Source organism: Camarhynchus parvulus, chromosome 9, assembly GCF_901933205.1.
Source record: "Camarhynchus parvulus chromosome 9, STF_HiC, whole genome shotgun sequence".
Classification (NCBI taxonomy): Eukaryota; Metazoa; Chordata; class Aves; order Passeriformes; family Thraupidae; genus Camarhynchus; species Camarhynchus parvulus.
The window spans coordinates 21,438,756-21,456,082 of record NC_044579.1 but is presented as its reverse complement, the minus strand read 5'-3'; the positions used below and the strand labels follow the sequence as shown (position 1 = coordinate 21,456,082).

The 17,327-nt window shown below is 62.6% G+C and overlaps 3 protein-coding genes across 3 annotated transcripts in view; 1 reads left to right on the top strand and 2 right to left on the bottom strand.

The window, feature by feature from the left end:
* Positions 1–1,607, bottom strand: part of KIF1A (kinesin family member 1A) — a 41,423-nt gene extending 39,816 nt beyond the window's left edge. The window contains 1 exon segment of the mRNA XM_030954289.1: positions 1,449–1,607. The gene's annotated coding sequence lies outside the window, so the exon portion shown is untranslated.
* A 1,657-nt stretch (positions 1,608–3,264) lies between these two features.
* Positions 3,265–6,630, top strand: AGXT (alanine--glyoxylate and serine--pyruvate aminotransferase). The gene is given in 12 exon segments (XM_030954578.1): positions 3,265–3,444; positions 3,560–3,752; positions 4,065–4,129; positions 4,201–4,301; positions 4,490–4,560; positions 4,871–4,912; positions 4,915–4,954; positions 5,200–5,295; positions 5,523–5,592; positions 5,702–5,797; positions 5,999–6,127; positions 6,443–6,630. Coding segments are annotated over 12 exon segments (1,176 nt in total). The 5' UTR covers positions 3,265–3,279; the 3' UTR covers positions 6,551–6,630.
* Positions 6,631–7,219: 589 nt separating this feature from the next.
* Positions 7,220–11,057, bottom strand: MAB21L4 (mab-21 like 4). Its single transcript, XM_030954711.1, has 5 exons — positions 10,580–11,057; positions 9,297–9,519; positions 8,656–8,809; positions 7,481–7,837; positions 7,220–7,312 (listed from the first exon to the last, which is right to left on the bottom strand). Exons 1-5 carry the CDS (start codon positions 11,052–11,054, stop codon positions 7,220–7,222), a joined length of 1,302 nt encoding a protein of 433 aa, XP_030810571.1. The 5' UTR covers positions 11,055–11,057.
* Between the last annotated feature and the right edge of the window lie 6,270 nt (positions 11,058–17,327).

The window sequence follows — 17,327 nt, the reverse complement described above, 5'->3', positions numbered from 1 at the left end:
CCCTGAGAATTCCCACGCAGATTCCGTTTACAGGTAGCAAATGCAAGGACATGGATGAGGGGTTCTGCTTCCCATCTCTGCTGCAAAGTAACCCCACCCCCATCCCTGCTCCCTCCATCCTCTCTTCCAGCCACACTCCCTGTCCCCAAAGCAGGGAACAGCTGCACAGAAAGGGCAGTGAGCTCTGGGGGCATTGCTGGGCACGGGGAAGGGCACCCAGGGAGGGGGTGCACAACAGATTCCCACAGGAGCCAGGGCTTGAGGGGCTGCAGCTCATGCCACACGCAGGGAGGTGCAGGGTGGTGGTGGCAGCATCTTTGCCAGCGCCAGCTGCCACCTCCCAGACAAAATGGAGGTCAGCAGCAGCAGCGTGCCGAGATGGCAGAGCCACCACACCCCTGGCCATTCCCGGGGGAGAGTCCGCTGCCTCCGTGTCCCCAGAGCCACCACACCCCTGGCTATAGCCGGGGGAGGGTCCGCTGCCTCCCTGTCCCCAGAGCCACCGAGGCCACCTGCTCGAGGCTGCTCTGGGGGCTGTGGCTGCCTCCGGGGTGGGACGGGAGATGCTCGGCTGGTCCCTGGTCCTCCCCGAGCCCTGATGCTGTCGCATGGGACCCGAGCAGGCTCACACGGGGGGCTGCAGGGTCTAGGGGAGGGGTCACTGCCCTGCGAGGAGGAGGAGGAGGAGGACGATGGGGGAGAAGGGAGCAGAGGAGTGAGACAATGGGGCAGGTGCAGGGCTGCTCCCTGCGAGCCGGGATGACAAGCGCGGAGCTCTGCACTCCTCCCGCGCCCCGGGACCGGCCCCTTCCACAGCCAGCAGCCACCGCACTGCCCGCAGTGACATGGCGGCCCTCGTCCAGCCACCCCACAGCGCAAGGTCACCGGCAGCCGCTCGTCCTTGGGGGCCAAGAACAGCCTCGGCACCGCAGCATCTTTGCCGGGCACCCGCGGCGAGAGCCCCAGGCGGGGCACCCAGCGCTCCCTGCAGCGCTGCCGTTCGGCTCTGGAGCATCAGGATGGTGATGACGCAAGATGGCTCAGCTGCACAGCCACTGCCATCTGCCCCGCACGGAACAGCAGCGGTGGCTCCGGGGTGGTTCCTGTGCCCCCCGACACGGGCTGCGGGGATGGCATCCTCCCCTTCGCACCCTGCCCGGGGCCGGGGCGGCAGAGGCGTCTCCTCGTCCGCGGGCACCCCCCCCACCGCACCCCGGCTGGATCCTTCTGGAAGATGGGGCGGCACCCGGCGCTCACCGAGGGCAGCTTCCCCACACCCCAACATCGAGCATCGGGGGGGAGCTCCGCAAAATGGCCACGGGCCGCAGCCCCCCCGCCCCGCCGGACCCTCGGGATGCGCATCCCGCTCCCACCCGCCGGGGCCACGAGGGGCGGCACCGCCACCGCGGAGCAGCCCCGGTCCCCCGGTGCCGCCCGCCCCTCCCTACCTGTGATGCCCGCGGCCGGGGCCGTGGCCGCAGCCGGTTCGGAGGGGCGCGGCGCTCAGCCGTGGGCGGGGGGCGCCGGCATGAGGCCGAGCCGCGCGGTGCGATGCGGTGCCGGGCCGGTCGGTGCCGGTGTCGGCCGGTGTCGGTGCGGGCGGCGGCGGCCCCGCCCCTGCGGTCCCCGCCCCACGCGCTGGTTGGCGGCCGCCGCCGCCCGGAGGGGGACGCGGGGACCGGGAGGGCGCGCGCGGGGATGGAGCGGTGACGTCAGCGCATCCCCCGGCCCCGGGAGCTGCGGAACCGCCGCAGGGGCGGGGCGGGGCGGGGCGGGGCTGGGCGGGGCTGCTGTCGCCTGGCAACCGGCACCGGCCCGGTACCCCGGTACCCCGGTACCCCGGGCCGGACACCGCTACCGCTGCTCCCCGGGGCAGGATTCCGAGGAGCGACCCCGGCCGGGGCTTCCTGTGCCCCCGGTGCCGTCGGTTCGCTCCTCCGTCCGCCGAGCCGCCGCCCGGGGCACGGCCGCTCCTGCCCATCTGCGCCCGGAATTGAGAGCCAGAGCAGAAAGCGGATTATTCCTTCGCTGCCAGCTGTTTGCAGCGGCGCGGCCAGCCTCGCCCCACGGCAGCCCCGAGGCCACGCGTCCCCTCCCCGCCCCAGCCATGCCCCAAATCTCCCTAGAAGACAGGGACATCTCCATCTGATATGTCGTCATCGCTCTGGTGGGATGATGGCTGGGCAGCACTCCCCGGGCTGACTGTGGCTTCCATCAGCCATGTCAGATCAAACTCATCTGCCCCCAGCTCCTCTCAGTGGTCGCCACTCGGCTGCTGGGCAGGTGTGCTCTCACCTGGCACTGTTGCTGGCCCCGTGCCTCTTGTCCCTGTCTTCAGCAGCGGCCACTGGTGCCAGTTCTGCTGTCTGGGAATTCTCATCCCTGTGCTCACCCCTATTCTCATCCCGAGCCAAAGCTTTGCTCACTGAGGGGCTCCTCTGGGCAGGAACCCACTCATGGCTCTGCTAAAGCTGGCAGAGGGCAGCTTGTTTGCATTTCTGGGTATGGATGCCAGAGAACATGGCAGAGGTTGGGCACAAGGCAGCGTGCTGTGGGTACACACAGCAGGTAACAGAAAATCGACCCCATGTGGGGCCTGTGGCATCCTCAGGACACCCTGGGATGCTCATGGTCCAGGCTGAGCCTGCAGAGCACAGCTCACTGAGGCAGGATCTGTGTCCCTGTCCCAGCCCACAGCCCTGGTGCACATCAGTGTACTGGCAGCCTCCCTCAGGCTGTCACCCAGCCAGTGTCCCTCTGCAAGGCAGGCCCTTGGTCAGGGAGCTCTGGCCAACAGGAACTTTTTGCTGCAGGAGGAGCTACGACCATGGCAGCTGTGCCAGACCAGTCTCAGCACAACCGTCCCGTGGCACAGGCTCCAGGTGCCCAGAGCAGGGATCCCACCTGCTGGGATGCTGTTGGGAGACATCGGCCCTGCTGTTGTGGGGCCATGGGGACAGGGACAGCCTCGGTGCTTGGGAGTCCCAGAGGCTGGGGTACCTGCAGAGTGCTGCCCTGAGCACCAGCAAGGGGGCATCCCCCAAAACGAGGGGCCCAAGACAGCAGGGATAGCACTGGTGACACATTAACCAGGCAGGGGAGGCAGCCAGGGGTAGAGTCCAGACTGGTAGGGGGGGCACCGACTTCTGGGTCAAGGTCCATGGGGACACTGGACACTGCTGGCACAGGATCCACCGTGCTGCAATGCTGGCAGCTGCTCAGGCAGCCTCCAACACTCCTCTTCTCTGGGCTCAGCTCCTGGGCACAGCACGGCGTGCCATGGCCACCAGCCTGCTCCGCGTGTGCCCTCCGGGGGAGCTGCTGCGGCCCCTGGCCGTGCCGGAGCGGCTGCTGCTCGGGCCGGGCCCCAGCAACGTGCCCCGCCGCATCCGGGCTGCGGGGGCACTCCAGCTCCTGGGCCACATGCACCCCGAGGTGCTGCAGGTGAGCCCAGCCTTCCTCCCCTCCCCTCCTCCTCCTCGCCCCCAGGAGGGGCTGGAGCAGCTCTGCTGGGGCGAGAGGAGCAGGAGCAGTGCTGGCCAGCTTGCTGCCGCCGCAGGTGATGGATGAGATCAAGGCAGGCATCCAGTACGCCTTCCAGACACGCAACAGGCTGAGCCTGGCCCTCAGCGGCAGCGGCCACTGTGCCATGGAGGCCGCCCTCTTCAACCTGCTGGAGCGAGGTGACACCGTGCTGGTGGCCATCAATGGCATCTGGGGACAGCGTGCTGCCGAGATTGCCAGGAGAGTGGGTATGCTGGGACAGGCAGGTGGGGCAGGGCTGCGGGGACTGGGCTTGAGGGCAGGGTGCCCTGGTTTGCTGTCCCAATCCTGGCACTGCTCGGTGACACAGCTTGCAAAACCAGAGAGCACTCCAGGTTTTCCCAAGAATGATGCCATTCCATTTATGGTGCTTTATGGCACTGGGCAAACCTGCACGAGGCCAGACTCTGGCAGGTGCCTCTGCTCCTGGTTCATGTGTGACCAGTTGCCCCATGGAGCAAGTGACTGCCCAGTGGGAAGCACGCCCAAACCTCACTCTCTTCTGCCCAAATTCCTCCCAGGAGCCAATGTCTGCGAGCTGCTGAAGCCCCCAGGCAAGTACTTCACTCCACAAGACATTGAGCAGGTGAGTGCTGGTCTCTATGCAGAGGGCACAGCTGACCTCCAGCGTGGTCACCTTCCCCCTGTGTCGTGCAGGGCCTGGTGCAGCACAAACCTTTGGTGCTCTTCATCACCCATGGCGAGTCCTCCACGGGGGTGCTGCAGCCACTGGAGGGGCTGGGCGAGCTGTGCCACCGGTCAGTGCATGGTGGGCACCCCAAGGGCACCGCTGGGGGTTTATCTGTGCTGGGCTTTATGTCGTGCTGGAAGCAGTTGGTGCCAGTGAGACACACGGCCCCTGTGGGGACCAGCATGCCAGGGCTGCAGGCAGAGCTGTGGCAGAGGAGGTGGCAGGAGCAGCAGGCTGAGCTCTGTCCTCCCACAGGCATGGCTGCCTGCTGCTGGTGGACGCAGTGGCATCGCTTGGGGGAGCCCCCATCTTCATGGACCAGCAGGGTAAGAGCCACAGTGCCGTCATGGGCAACCAGGGGACAAAGGGCTCATGCTTGGGACAGGGAGAGAGAGCAGTGGGATCAGCCCCTCAGCCTGCATTTTGGTTGGCAGCACTAGAACTGGTCCAGTCTGTTCCCCTTGGGGACCACCAGCAGTGCCAGGGGCCCTCCCAAAGCAGCCTGAACACGAGCAGGACCTGCCCTGTGTGCCATCCTTGTGCTTCCCACCCACCACCTGCAGCTAGGTCAGAGGGCTCAGCATTTTCCTGGTGGGAGCCTCTGATCCCTAAGGAGCTGTCTTCCCTCCTGGGCAGAGATCGATGTCCTGTACTCGGGGTCCCAGAAAGTCCTGAACGCACCCCTGGCAGTGCCCCCATCTCATTCAGTGAGAGAGCCAGGTAAGAGCAGCCTGGGTGGGAGGTGATGGGGCTGGGGGAGACTGTCACCTCTCTCCTGCTGTGTCCTCTCTGCAGTGCTCTGGGGGTAGAGCCCATCCCATCCCATCCCATCCCATCCTGGGCAGTGACTGGGAGCTGGAGCCAATCTCTGCGCTCGCTGTAGGGTGGGAGATCTCTGCGCTCCCTCCCACCTTGGAGCCGGCGGGGTGAAGGTCCCACCTCTCCCCAGCACTCTGTTTCACCAGGGACAAGCTGCTGAGGAGGAAGACAAAGCCTCCATCCTTCTATCTGGACATGGGCTGCTTGGCAAACTACTGGGGCTGTGACGGGGAGCCGCGGAGGTGAGGGCGGGCTCTCCCCTTACCCACGGCTGCAGGCGCTCCCCACGCAGCCTCTGTGCCGGCTCGGGGGCTGCCTGCCCTTCAGGGCTCAGCCCACCCTGGCTGGCTGCTGCTCAGAGCCCCCTGCGCTGGGTGATGAGGAGGGAGGATGCTGTGCCTCAGTTTCCCCACGAGCACGGGGCTGCCGTGCTGCAGGCGAGCCGAACCCCTCGGGGTGCCCCTTGCAGGTACCACCACACAGCGCCCATCAACAGCTTCTTCAGCCTGCGGGAGGGCCTGGCCCTGCTGGCAGAACGGGTGAGTGGCACCGGGCGGGCAGGGCAGTGCCCGTGGGGCTCGGGGGAACCCCGGGTGCCCGGAGGTGCCTGTCAGCAGCAGAGATCTCCTCTGTCCTCTCTGCCCGCAGGGTCTGGAGAGCTCCTGGGAGCGACACCGGGCCAACTGCAGCCTGCTGTGCCAGGGGCTGCTCGACATGGGGCTGGAGCTGTTTGTGGAGGAGGAGGTGGGCGCAGGGCAAGCCCATCACCACCACCACTACCAGAGAGTGGGGGCAGCGAGAGGACACAGCCCTGAGCAGCTGGAGATGTGCCTGGGCAGCTTTTAATGCCAGAGAAAAATCTCCCCGCTCCGTGATGCTCTGTCCTGGCACTGAGCTGGGGTCAGCAGGGGCCGTGGGTCTGGAGCCGGTTTCTCTGTTCCTCAGCAGGCCAGGCTGCCCACCATCACCACCGTCAGGGTGCCCGAGGGCTACAGCTGGAAGGACATCACGGCTTTCCTGATGGACAAGCACGGCGTGGAGATCGCTGGGGGCCTGGGCCCCACGGCGGGCAAGGTGGGCACAGCCCTGCCCTGCTGCTGCTGCTGCTGCTGCTGCCCACGGCTGGGCACAGCTCGCCGCCTTCCCTGCCCCTCCCTGGCTGCCGCAGCGCGTCCCATTGCCCGGAGCAACGCATAGCATCCCAACCACACACAATCACCCCTAATTGAATAACCACGCACGTAATTAGCGTAATTAGCGCGGTGACACCTCTTTATAGGGAACGGCGTGTTAAATACGAGCGAGGGAGCTGCGCACAACCCTTCACACCGGGCTGTGCGTCCCTCAGTCCTTCCTGCCGAGGCACTGACACTCATCCTCCTCCTCCAGGTCCTGCGCATCGGCCTCATGGGCTGCAACTCAACCAGGGACAGCGTGGAGCGAGTGCTGGGAGCCCTGCGGGACGCCCTCCAGCGCTGCCCCCGCAGCCGGCTGTGAGCCCCCGGGCACTGCCTGGCATGCCTGGCACCAGAGGGACTCACTGCCTCCCTGGGAGGCTGGCAGGAGCCACATCCAGCCAGCCGAGGCACTTGGAAAGGAGCTGGAATAGCAGCGGGCATGCAGGAGAGGGCTGTGCTCAGCCGATGTGGGGCATGGCTCAAAACCACTCCTCCCATCACCCCACAACGTCCTGGCCCCTCAGTTCTTTCCCTTCCCCTGGCCCCAGGGCATGGGGACCCTCAGCAAGCTGGCAGGGGGCTGGATGCAGGGTCTGATCACAGGGCCCTTCCCCTCCCATCACCAGCAGCCCCAGCCTGCAGTGCAGAGTGCCAGCCATCCCCTCCAGGTTCTGTACCATGGAGCGCCCAGTGCCCAGCTCCACCAGGGGCTGTGTATGGCCCCTGTGTATGGCTCCTGTGTGTGCCCTCCCCAGCTCCACCAGGGGCTGTGTGTGCCCTCCCCAGCTCCACCAGGAGCTGTGTGTGCTCCCCCAGCTCCACCAGGGCCTGTGTGTGCCCTCCCCAGCTGCAGCAGATGTGCTCTCTCCCCTGTACCAACTTTCCTCAATAAAATGACACAGCAGCACGCTGTTCCCTGGCCCTGTAGCCCTCCTTGCACCCCCCCAGAGTCCTGAGGCACCCCAATGGGGCAGCAGCAGGGCCCCACTCAGCTCTGCTGAGGGGTTTCCTGGCGGATCCTGGCGAGGAGCTGGGAGGCTGCAGAGCGGCGTGCGCTGTCCTGGATCCGGAACACCTGGAACTAAAGGAGGGTAGGGAGTGAGGGCACAGGGCTCCCCACTCTGCCTGAGCCCCGTTGCCAGCACTGCCAGCCTCCCACAGCCTCCACAGCACACCAGAGGGATCGTGGGGCTGATTGCAGCTCATTCCAAGCTTCCCAGCCCAGGTGGCTCCTGGTGCTGCCCCATACCTGGCTGAGCAGGATGTCAAAGTAGGCTGTGTCCCAGCAGAAGCCATCCTTGCTGGGGAGCTGCAGGAGGGCTCTGGTCTTTGTGTCTGCCTGGCAGCTGCCACTGAACCCGTGGAGGCCAAAGTGGAAGCGGAGGAAGCGCTGGGGATCCCAGGCAAAGCTCTCCACTTTAGGGTAGAGGGAGGCAAGGTCTGGGGCCATTCCTTGGAAGAGGTTTTCCTCTGGGTTCAGGAAGTGGGGCAGGTGCTGGGTGGCCAGGCAGCGGAGGAGGATCACCAGGAGCCTGTAGACAGAACCTTCCAGGTCCTGCCAATCCTCCGGGGAGGGGAAGAGCTCTGTGCTCCACAGCAGCACCATCTGTGAGGAGGGAGACAGGAGCACAGGATCAGGCACAAGGCCTGATGCCAGGAAGGCTGTCCCTTTCACAACCCTGCAACCACTTGTGGGGCTGAAGCAGATCACACTTTTCTGAAGGCCATATAAATATATCTGCCCTTTTTCTTAAAAAAAAAAAACCACAACCACCACCCCAAAACATCAAAGAATACAACACAAAGCAAAGTACACAGGATTTGGGTTCTTTGGAGGTGGAGCCACTCGGTAAGCAGAAAACATCCTCGCATTCTTCTTGACCCTTGGCTTGGAGAGCCCTCAAAAGGCAGGGCACACCTGGATTGTGCCACCAGGTGCTGTCCCCAGCATGGCCAGTTGGCTCCAGAGTGCTGAAAACAGGTTGGGTGGGAAGAGGAGGTGTTTTCCCAGCAGAAACACCACCCTCACCCCCGCCCTGTACAGGCATGTCCCAGCACAGGGCATGGGGCAGCCTGGCAGTGTGGCACAGGGATGCCATCCTGCAGGCACTGGCAGTGTGGCAGTGTGGCACAGGGATGCCATCCTGCAGGCACTGGCAGCGTGGCCCAGGGGATGATGCCCTGCAGAGCCCCAGCTCTGAATGCACCAAGTGTCTCCAGCTGGATGTTGCTGGTTCAGTCCAAGGAAGAAGGACCAAAGCCCTCTGACCATGGCTGGCAGCAGCGCAAACCCTCCCCAGACACAGCCATGGGCTGCTACACCCCAAACCCTGCAGACCCCATTGTGTGGGTTCTTGTGCAGGGGAGCAGCCTTGACTCTGCCTGCCCAGAGAGCCACGGTCCCAACCATCAGAGCCAACCCACCTTGAGGTGCTGGAAGGTGAGGGTGCCTGTCCCAGCCTGGCCCCCCCAGTCCTGCTCACGGAGCTGGTCCAGCAGGCGCAGGCTGTCCAGGCGGGGCCCCTGCAGGGAATCCACTCCCCGGAGCAGCTTCAGGAGGGGAAGGTGAGTGGAGGATCTGGAGGAAGAGAGTGGGGTCTGCTGGCAGGGGAGATGAAGACCTGCACGCTCCCAGGATGGGGGGAGTATGCCTGCAGTGATTTGGCGTGCAGGGGATCCCTCCATGGCACACGTGGGGTCCCAGCCAATGCAGCACCTGCAAGATCCTGCTGGATCCTCCACCTCCTGTGCTTGCTCTGGCAGAGCAGAACCTCAGAGGTGTGGAGAGGGATGGGAACACTGCTGAGCAGCTCCTGCCTTCCCCGGAGGATCAAGAGTGGGGTGAAGTGGGGTTGTTCTCCCCTGAGCTGTCTGAAACTTGGCTGAGGTTTTTTTTCTCCAACACAGGGAAGAGGGTTTGGGCATCATGAGGGGGTGACTTCAACCGCTGCTGACACATCCCCACCCTTTCCCAACCTCTTTTTGCCTACACCCAGCAGTGCTGCCAGCCAGGGGACATCCCTGGAGCAGGATCGCCCCTCTGTGCATGCAGCCGAGCCTCTCACCTCCAGCAGAGCGGGGAGGCAGGGACAAAGTGAACCTCCTCCGTGGCCCTCCTGAGGCTGCCTGCGGGGAAGCCCCTGTCGCTCTGCCGCCTCCGGAGCTGCAGCGGCTCCTGCTGCCTCCTCACCACAGGAACGATGTCAAAGCGAATGGGCTTCCAGCTGCCGCGGATCAGCAGGGAGAGCTCCATGGCATCTTCCCGCAGGTTTTCAGCGCTGATGTCACCTGGATGCAGAGGGTTTGGCAGCAGTGAGCGGGTTAGCACAGCCGGTCCCGCAGGCTGAACCAGGTCTGTGCTGCAGCGCCCGTGGCCGTGTCCCACCCCACTCGAGTCAGCCCTTCCCAGGGCTGCAGTCTGGGTGCAGCTCCCGGTAAAATCCCTCTCCCAGCCGTGCCGGGGTGGTTTTACAGGAAGAGGCATGGCAGGGGTCAGGGTCAGGCACAGCAGGAAGTCTGAGGCAGTCAAACTGAGCTGTGCTTCTGGGGGGCTGAACAGTGCCAAGAAAAGCAAAGCAGTCCAAGGAAAATGGATCAGGAAAGGTTCATTGCTTTGTGGGGGTGGAGGAAGGTGAAGGTCACTGGCTTGGCCATGGAGGAAGGAGGGGATGCTGGACTTGCTGGGGCTGGGTTAAGAGACTTTCAGACCCACTGGTCCTCCCACATCACCCTTTCACCCTGGCTGAACTTTCCTCCAAGAAGCACACCGGGAGATGGAAATGCATGAAGAGGGTTATGGAACAGCTATGGGCATTTCCCAGGGTCCCCTCCCACCACGTCCTTTCCAAGGACACTGCTGCCAGCTGGGGCCCGTGTGTTCACAGGGTCAGACCCATGCCCCAGGGCCCTGGTCCAGCTCTGATGCACTCCCAGCTCGCTCTCCAGACAGGGAGCAGGGGGCACCTGGAGGCCGAGAGGTGGAGGGGAGAATGTGGTGAGGGTAAGGCAAGCCCACCAAGTCCTTGAGCAAACCCTACCTGGGCTGGGTGGGCCCTGCACCCACCAAGAAGGGTGCCATCAGCCCCAGCTGAGGATGCCTGAGGATGACTCTGATGCCCTGGGATGGCAGGGAACAGTTTGCATCTCCCCTTCCTCAGCTGGGGGCAGAGCCCATCCCAGCGCACAGCAAGGTGCTCGCTAACCTGCCCCTGCAGCTTTTGGGTGGGCCACATGCCCAGGAACATCGGTCCCAGCACGTTTGCAGAGGGATGGATCACTGCCAAGCTGGGGAGCTGGGCAGGCCCTGGAGGCAGCCCCTGGCTGGGAAGCACCGTGCCAGCGTACGCACCTGGCTGGAGCAGGAAGAGGCGTTGGCAGCGCACGATGGCTGAAACAAGGAGCTCTTTCAGGTGCTGCAGGATTTTGCCTGGAAGCAGGCAGTGCTCCATCCCATCCACAGCACCAGTCCAGTCCTCCAAATCAGCCCCTGGAGAGCACAGTTCCAGGCAGCAGGTGCTGAGCTCTGCAGGATGCCCGCCCTGCTCCGGGCTGTCCCCTCTCCGGCGTGCCAGCACTCGCAGGGTGTCACCGTCAACGCGCAGGGGCACCTCGAGGGTGACAGCGTCCTCAGAGGCACAGAGAGAGAACTCGAAGGCTTCCAGGTTCCTGGCGTAGTCCACAAGGAAGCGAGGATCTCTGGCATGGACGCTCTCCAGCAGGGTGAGCAGGATGTCCTCGGCCCGCTGGAAATGCTCCATCCGCTGCCTCTCGCGGGACAGGATCACGCCGAGGTAGCTGTGCCAGAGGGAAGTGTTGGCTTCCATGGCAGCTCTGCTACTGATTTACGCTGCTCCAGCAGCAGGAAGGGCGCGTGGGTGGGGAGGGCAGGGCTGGTGCCGGCCGGGGCGGGCGGAGGGAAGCAGGGCCGGGCGGTGACAAGCTCCGAGTGACTCCCAGGGACAGGTACAGGGCAAACCCAGGGCGGGGGCTTGAGTCACACCGCGGCCCCTCTCCCGGCACTCCAGAGGGTGACAGCGAGGGCTCAGCTGCTGGCTCATGCCAGGGGAACGCTGTGCTCTCCCACACCGCCCTTGGCACCGCCTAGGCGCCGGCAGCACCCTCTCCCAGGCAGTGCCCGGTGAAGGAGCCGCTGTCCTCCCGTCCTGGCCCAGCTCAGCCCTTCCCGCCCGGCTGCTCCCACCCTGTGCGCACCCACGGGAGCCGGGCAGTGGAAGGGCTGCAGGACCCTGAGCCTGCCTTGCCGGTGCCCAGAGTAGCCCTGCAGGCCCAGTGAAACTGTCAACACCCGCTCAGCTCCATCAGGCTCCCTCAGGCTCTATCAGGCTCCCCCAGGTGCGCAGCCCCGCCGCTCCTCCCCAGCAGCGACCCCGCCTCGCTGCGCACACCGGGCTGCGGGAGGACCGAGCCGGGAGGGGGCACAAAGCGGGGCTGGGACCCCAAAGCCGTCGTGGGGAGGGTCGGGAGCGGCGGGGCCTGTCGCAGACATCTTTTATGAAAAATCCTTTCTTTAGGATTTTTCCTCCTGAGAAGCTGAGAGGCCCCAGGAACAAAATGTAAACGATGGTTATCTGCTGCTGTGGAATGCAACAGGTAGATCTTTGATTAACCCATGTTAGTTGTTTCTAATTAATGGCCAATCACAACCCAGCTGGCTCGGATAGAGAGTCCGAGTCATAACCCTTTGTTATCATTTCTTCTTATTCTATTCTTAGCCGGCCTTCTGATGAAATCCTTTCTTCTATTCTTTTAGTACAGTTTTAATGTAATATATATCATAAAATAATCAATCAAGCCTTCTGAAACATGGAGTCAGATCCTCGTCTCTTCCCTCATCCTCAGACCCCTGTGAACACGGTCACGGGGCCGCTCCGTGCGGTGCCTCAGCCCCGCCGCGGGCAGGGGGCGCAGGCGGTGCCGGCCCGGCTCCGCGGTTCGCGCATCCCGAGCTGCTTGCTCTCGTACCCTCCCGTCACCATCGGACACGCAAGAATGCAAGCACACCACTGTTCTCCAGGTGAAGGAAGAAAGAGAGCGTTTATTTTCCTGACTCCAGCTTTTATAGTTTTCCAAAAGTGACAGAAATCACGCCCTGGTGTGGGAAAAAGAGGGCAGGGAGATGCAGGCCACCACTTTTCTGGGGGTGGTGGGGCATGGCTCACTGCTGGCAGGGCTGCTGTGTGTCCATGGAGCATCATTCTGTCATGGATGGAGTCCTGCCTCAGCAGCAGCCAGGACATTTCCTTCTGTCAGTGCCTGGCAGGAATGCTGGAGGAAGCTGTGGGCACCATGCAGAAGCTGGACTGAGAGCCAGGAGTGATTTGCCTGTGCCCCCAGATGTCCTGGTGCTAGTGGGGTAACCCTGCCCTCTCGTCACAGTGTGACCCTGGCATCCTGCAGCCAGAGCTCTGGCACCAGCAAGAGCCAGAGTGATGTGATCCTCTCAGCTCATCTCTGCACTTTTCAGACCCCTGGGTGCTACAATCAAGAGACTGGTGCTGCAAATGCTGCCTTCTGCCCTATCCTGCAGGCTGGGACCTCCCCTTTCCCCTTTTCCCCCTTTCCTCCTTCCTCCCTCTGCCTTTCCCCTCCTCCTTTCTTCCTCTTTCCCTCCTTCCTGTTCTTCACCCTATTTTTCTCCTTTCCTACTCCCCTTTCCCACTCCCCTTTCCCCTTCCTCTATCACTTCCTCTACCCTTCTCATTTTCTCCTTTCTCCCCCATAGGCAAGGGGCCCTGGAGGAGCATTTTCCTGGCACAGGCAGCACAGTGAGTGACCCTGCTGCAGGCACTGCTGGGCATTTGGGGCAGCACCTGGCCACTCAGCCCCACAATCAGCCCAAGCTGAGCTCCACTGGCCCAGAAACAGCAGGAAAAGTATTCCTAGTGGGAAGGTCAGGCTATGGAAGCCATGGCTGGAGTGCAGAGTGTCTGGGCACGTCACCAGAGGTGGGTGGCAAGTGTCCTGGTACTGGCAGAGAGTCTGGCCTGAACGAGCTAATCACTGTTTCCATCTTGGCATTTTACAGCTCCAAGAATTTTTGATCTGTTAGAAACAGGAGGGAGAAAACAACCCCGAGCTAAAGGGCAGGTACAAGCAAGAGAGAGGGAAAAACCTGGGGGTGTGGGAGCACCTGGCACAGCAGAGGTGGGCAGGAGCTGCAAGGAACCCCCAGCGTCCCCCAGCCAGCTTGCCCCTCCGCAGGGCTGTGCAGCGTGGCTGCTGCAAGGTGCCATCCCCACCCAGCAGAAAGGTTTTGGGGTGCTGAGCTGTGTTGAGGAGCTGGCAGGCACAGGGGCACTGGGATGAGGGGGGTGGTTCTGCTCTGCCCCAGCACTTTGCACCCCACAGGCCCCCAGAGGGGCACAGCCCCCAGCAAAACAGCTGGGATGGGGACGGGGGGACAAAGGCAGGGAAGGTAGAGAGGAAGAGAGAGTAATTTAACATGACAGGCTGTTTATTTTGGCAAAAAGGGTCTCTTTTCAACAGATTTCAAAGCTCGGCCCTGGGGCTTGGGGGGGACCACACAGAGGGGTGGGAGATGAGGGGTGCGAGATGGGGGGGTTCAGTGGGGCACTCAGACTGAGGGGAGGGAGAAGGGTCCCTTGGCTGTTCCTGCCTGGGGCATGGGCAGGTTTTCAGGGTCTGGCTGTGCTTGCAGGCTGCAGGGGGGTGTCCCCGTGGTGCCCACGCTCCCACATGCACACGCTTGCTGCATGCTTGCACACACATTCACACACATTCACACACATTCACACGCCCCCCCTGGCCCTGCTCCTTCCTCCAGGCCAGGGCTCAGCTGGAGTCTTGGCTTGTCCCAGTGACATTTCAAAACAGGCTGTTTATTAAAATTAAAAAAAAAAACACCACTGGGGGGAATTGCTAGGAAAGAAATAATTATTATAATCACATTAAGAGCTTTGGCTGTAAAACTCTTGTGAGGGCGCAGGGAAGGAGCTGGGGCTGCTCTCTGCAGGGAGTACAGGGGGTGGTTTTCCTGCCTTGTGCTCTTTTATTTTCCAGTCCTGATCCAACAACACCTCCCCTCCTCCCCTTTTCCTCCCCTTTATCCTGGGAAATGAAAACAATTTATTTAATGATGGATCATCCCTTTCTCTGGTCACTGACCTTCTGGGTGAATTTCTGCTGAGCTCGGTGGAAAACTCGAGGCTGGGTTGTGGATCCCATCTGTGGATGGGGGATGGGGGGAGCTCACCCTTATCCTTCCCAAAATCCACAGCAACAATCCTGGGGAGCAGGACAGGGCTGGCAGAGAGGGTTCCCACCAGGAAGCCCAGAAGCAGATTTTGCTGCAGGCACTGTCCCTGCAGACCGAGGGCTTTGGGGCCAGATAAACCCCCAGAAAAAAACCAGGGGATTTGGGCATTTATTTGATCTGCTCTGAGGTTGGGGTGGGCTGGGGTGCAGTGCTGAGGTGGGAGTGGGCCATGGAGGAGTGATCTCCACCCTGCCAACAGCCCTTGCTGCCCAGTGGGGTTTTTGTGGCTCAGGGTGTCTGTGGGAAGTGTTTTGGGGCAGTTTGGGGCTCCCAGCAGCAGCCAGCCCTGCGTTCCCTGTTTGGCTGGGTTTGTTCCCTGGGGATGGAGGGGGAAAGGCAGGATCCCAGGGGGTGGTGGGGTGTGTGTGTGTGCTGTCAGCACCCAGCACTGCCCGGGGCCCCAGGCAGGAGTGCTGCCCTGCATGCCTGCTGCTCTGCTCAACCCCCAGCTGACCTGCAGCAAGGGATGGAGCGAGCCAGCATGCAGCCCCCTCCCCTCTGGCCCTTCATCTGCCGTGGCCCGCTGCTCAAAGCATGGTTCTTGTAAAAATGCGTAAATATTTATACAAGAATAATTTAAAAAACATGGTCTGTCAAATAATCAAAGCAGCAGAACATCCAAGGAGCTTTCAGCTGGGTTGGGAAAGCTGACATTGCTTCCCAATGCTGTGCTGCAGTGCTGGAGGTGCCCGTGGCCAGCCCCAGCCCTGTGTGGTGCCACACTTGCCAATGTGGCTTCACAACAGGCTTGAGGTCTTCATTAGAGCTGGTGCTGGGTTGGCTTTCACTTCCATTAACCCAGCTGCAGGAGCCTCAGCCAGGACAGGGCTTCACCAGGCTCTGGTTTCAGCCTCGTGTCCTGGTTTTGGCACCGTTCCCTGCGCTGGGACTGCCCCAGGAGCTGGGGTATCCTTGGGTGAAGTGCTGTGTCCCTGTCCCTCCCTGAGGCCAGGGGCTGGTGTGGGGAGTGGCAGGGTGGCAGCTGAGCTGACAGGGTGACCCTGGTGCTCTGGGGCACTCCCTGATAGCATCCCCATCCCTCCAGAGCCAGCAGCACCCTCAGCATTCCAAAACCTGGGATTTGCATCCCCATCCCTCCAGAGCCAGCAGCACCCTCAGCATTCCAAAACCTGGGATTTGCATCCCCATCCCTCCAGAGCCAGCAGCACCCTCAGCATTCCAAAACCTGGGATTTGCATCCCCATCCCTCCAGAGCCAGCAGCACCCTCGGCATTCCAAAACCTGGGATTTGCATCCCCATCCCTCCAGAGCCAGCAGCACCCTCAGCATTCCAAAACCTGGGATTTGCAGTGGTGGGGCAAGAGCCTGGGGCCAGGGCTTGCCCCAGGGAAGAGGATTTGTGTCCATCTCAGGGGTTGCACGTCCCCATCTGTGCTGGTGTCAGCAGTGGCTGGCAGAGCCACAGCCACAGCTGGTCCCAGTGGCACCGTGCTCCCCCAGGGAACAGCCCTGAGCTTCCCAGGGGAGCAGCACCTGGGACCCACCATGGCCTGCTGCTCATCTGGGACTGCCCTAGGAGCAGGGAGGGGACACAGCACCCCCAGCAGCATCCCTGGCACCAGAGCTCAGATGACACGTGGCCACCAGCTGCCCGGGGCTCAGAGGTGTGCCAGGGCGGCCTGAGGAGGTGACAGGAGGGGAGAGGGGAAGAGGTCCCCCCTGTTCCTGGCCCTGTGGGGTGGAGCAGGCGTTGCTGGGGGTTTGGGGGAGTGGGAGCCGGGTGTTGCAGTAACCTCCATCCTCCTGGCTGCCCTCCAGCCCCTTCCCACCACCCACAGCCGTGCGCGTGATCTGTGCTGCTGCATTCTTTGAGCCTGGGCCAGACAACGAGTTCAAACCCTTTCACCAAACCCCAGCTCCCCTCCAACACCCACACACCTCCCTGCTCTACCTGGCTGCCTCTCCCACCCTGGGGAAGGAGCTTCCAGGAGTAGTTCTCCCCCACAGGAGGCGATGCTTGTGCCACACACGTGTTTGGCATCCGCAGGGAACGCTCCCTGGGCTTGGCCCAATTAGCTGGAAGGGAGGAGAGAGCCAAATCCAAACCATGTGCTGACCTGCAGTCCCCTCTGCCTGAATTATCCGTGCTGAATGCGCTCTGGATCATTAACAGCTCCCCAGGCCCCTTCCACATGTCCTGTCCCCCCAGCACGGGCTGGGGGTGGGCAGGGTTTGTGCTCTTTCCCTGTGGTTTTTTTCCAGAGCTGCCTTTTGTGGGAGGCAGTGAGGCTGGGAGTGGTGGCTGGGAGAAACCAGGGGTGACTCCCTGTGGATTTGGGGCAGCCCTGAAACTGGGATGCCAGGTAGAGACAGGCTTGGGGTCAGCGGAAGGATCTCTGCCTCCACCTCTCCCTCCTGGGGATGGTTCTTCACTGGGGAGCATCTCCAGCTGAAGCTGGGGTGAGAGTCCAGGATCCCCTGGGACCTGCAGGGTCCCCTCCAGAGCCTCACCAGTACCCCCGCTGGGATGGGTGGGGCAGGTCCTGGCCCCATTTTGGTGGCCATCAAAGGGCTGGACACCATAAAGGAGGCGGCAGAAAGGGGCGTCCGTGCTGGAGATGGAGTGGGTGGTGGAGGACAGAGCGTGGCCAGATGCTGTGCAGAAAAAGGGCTGCTTTCCCCCACGCTCCCCCCAGCATTCTCAGCACAGAGCCCAGCTTTGCACTGGCTCCAGCTCCGGGCCCAGAGGAAATGTCTGCAGCTGGGGCCCACAGCTGTTCTCCCTGCTCCATTTACTGCTTCCAATTTAACATCCCGGGGAGCTGGGCTGGACAACACC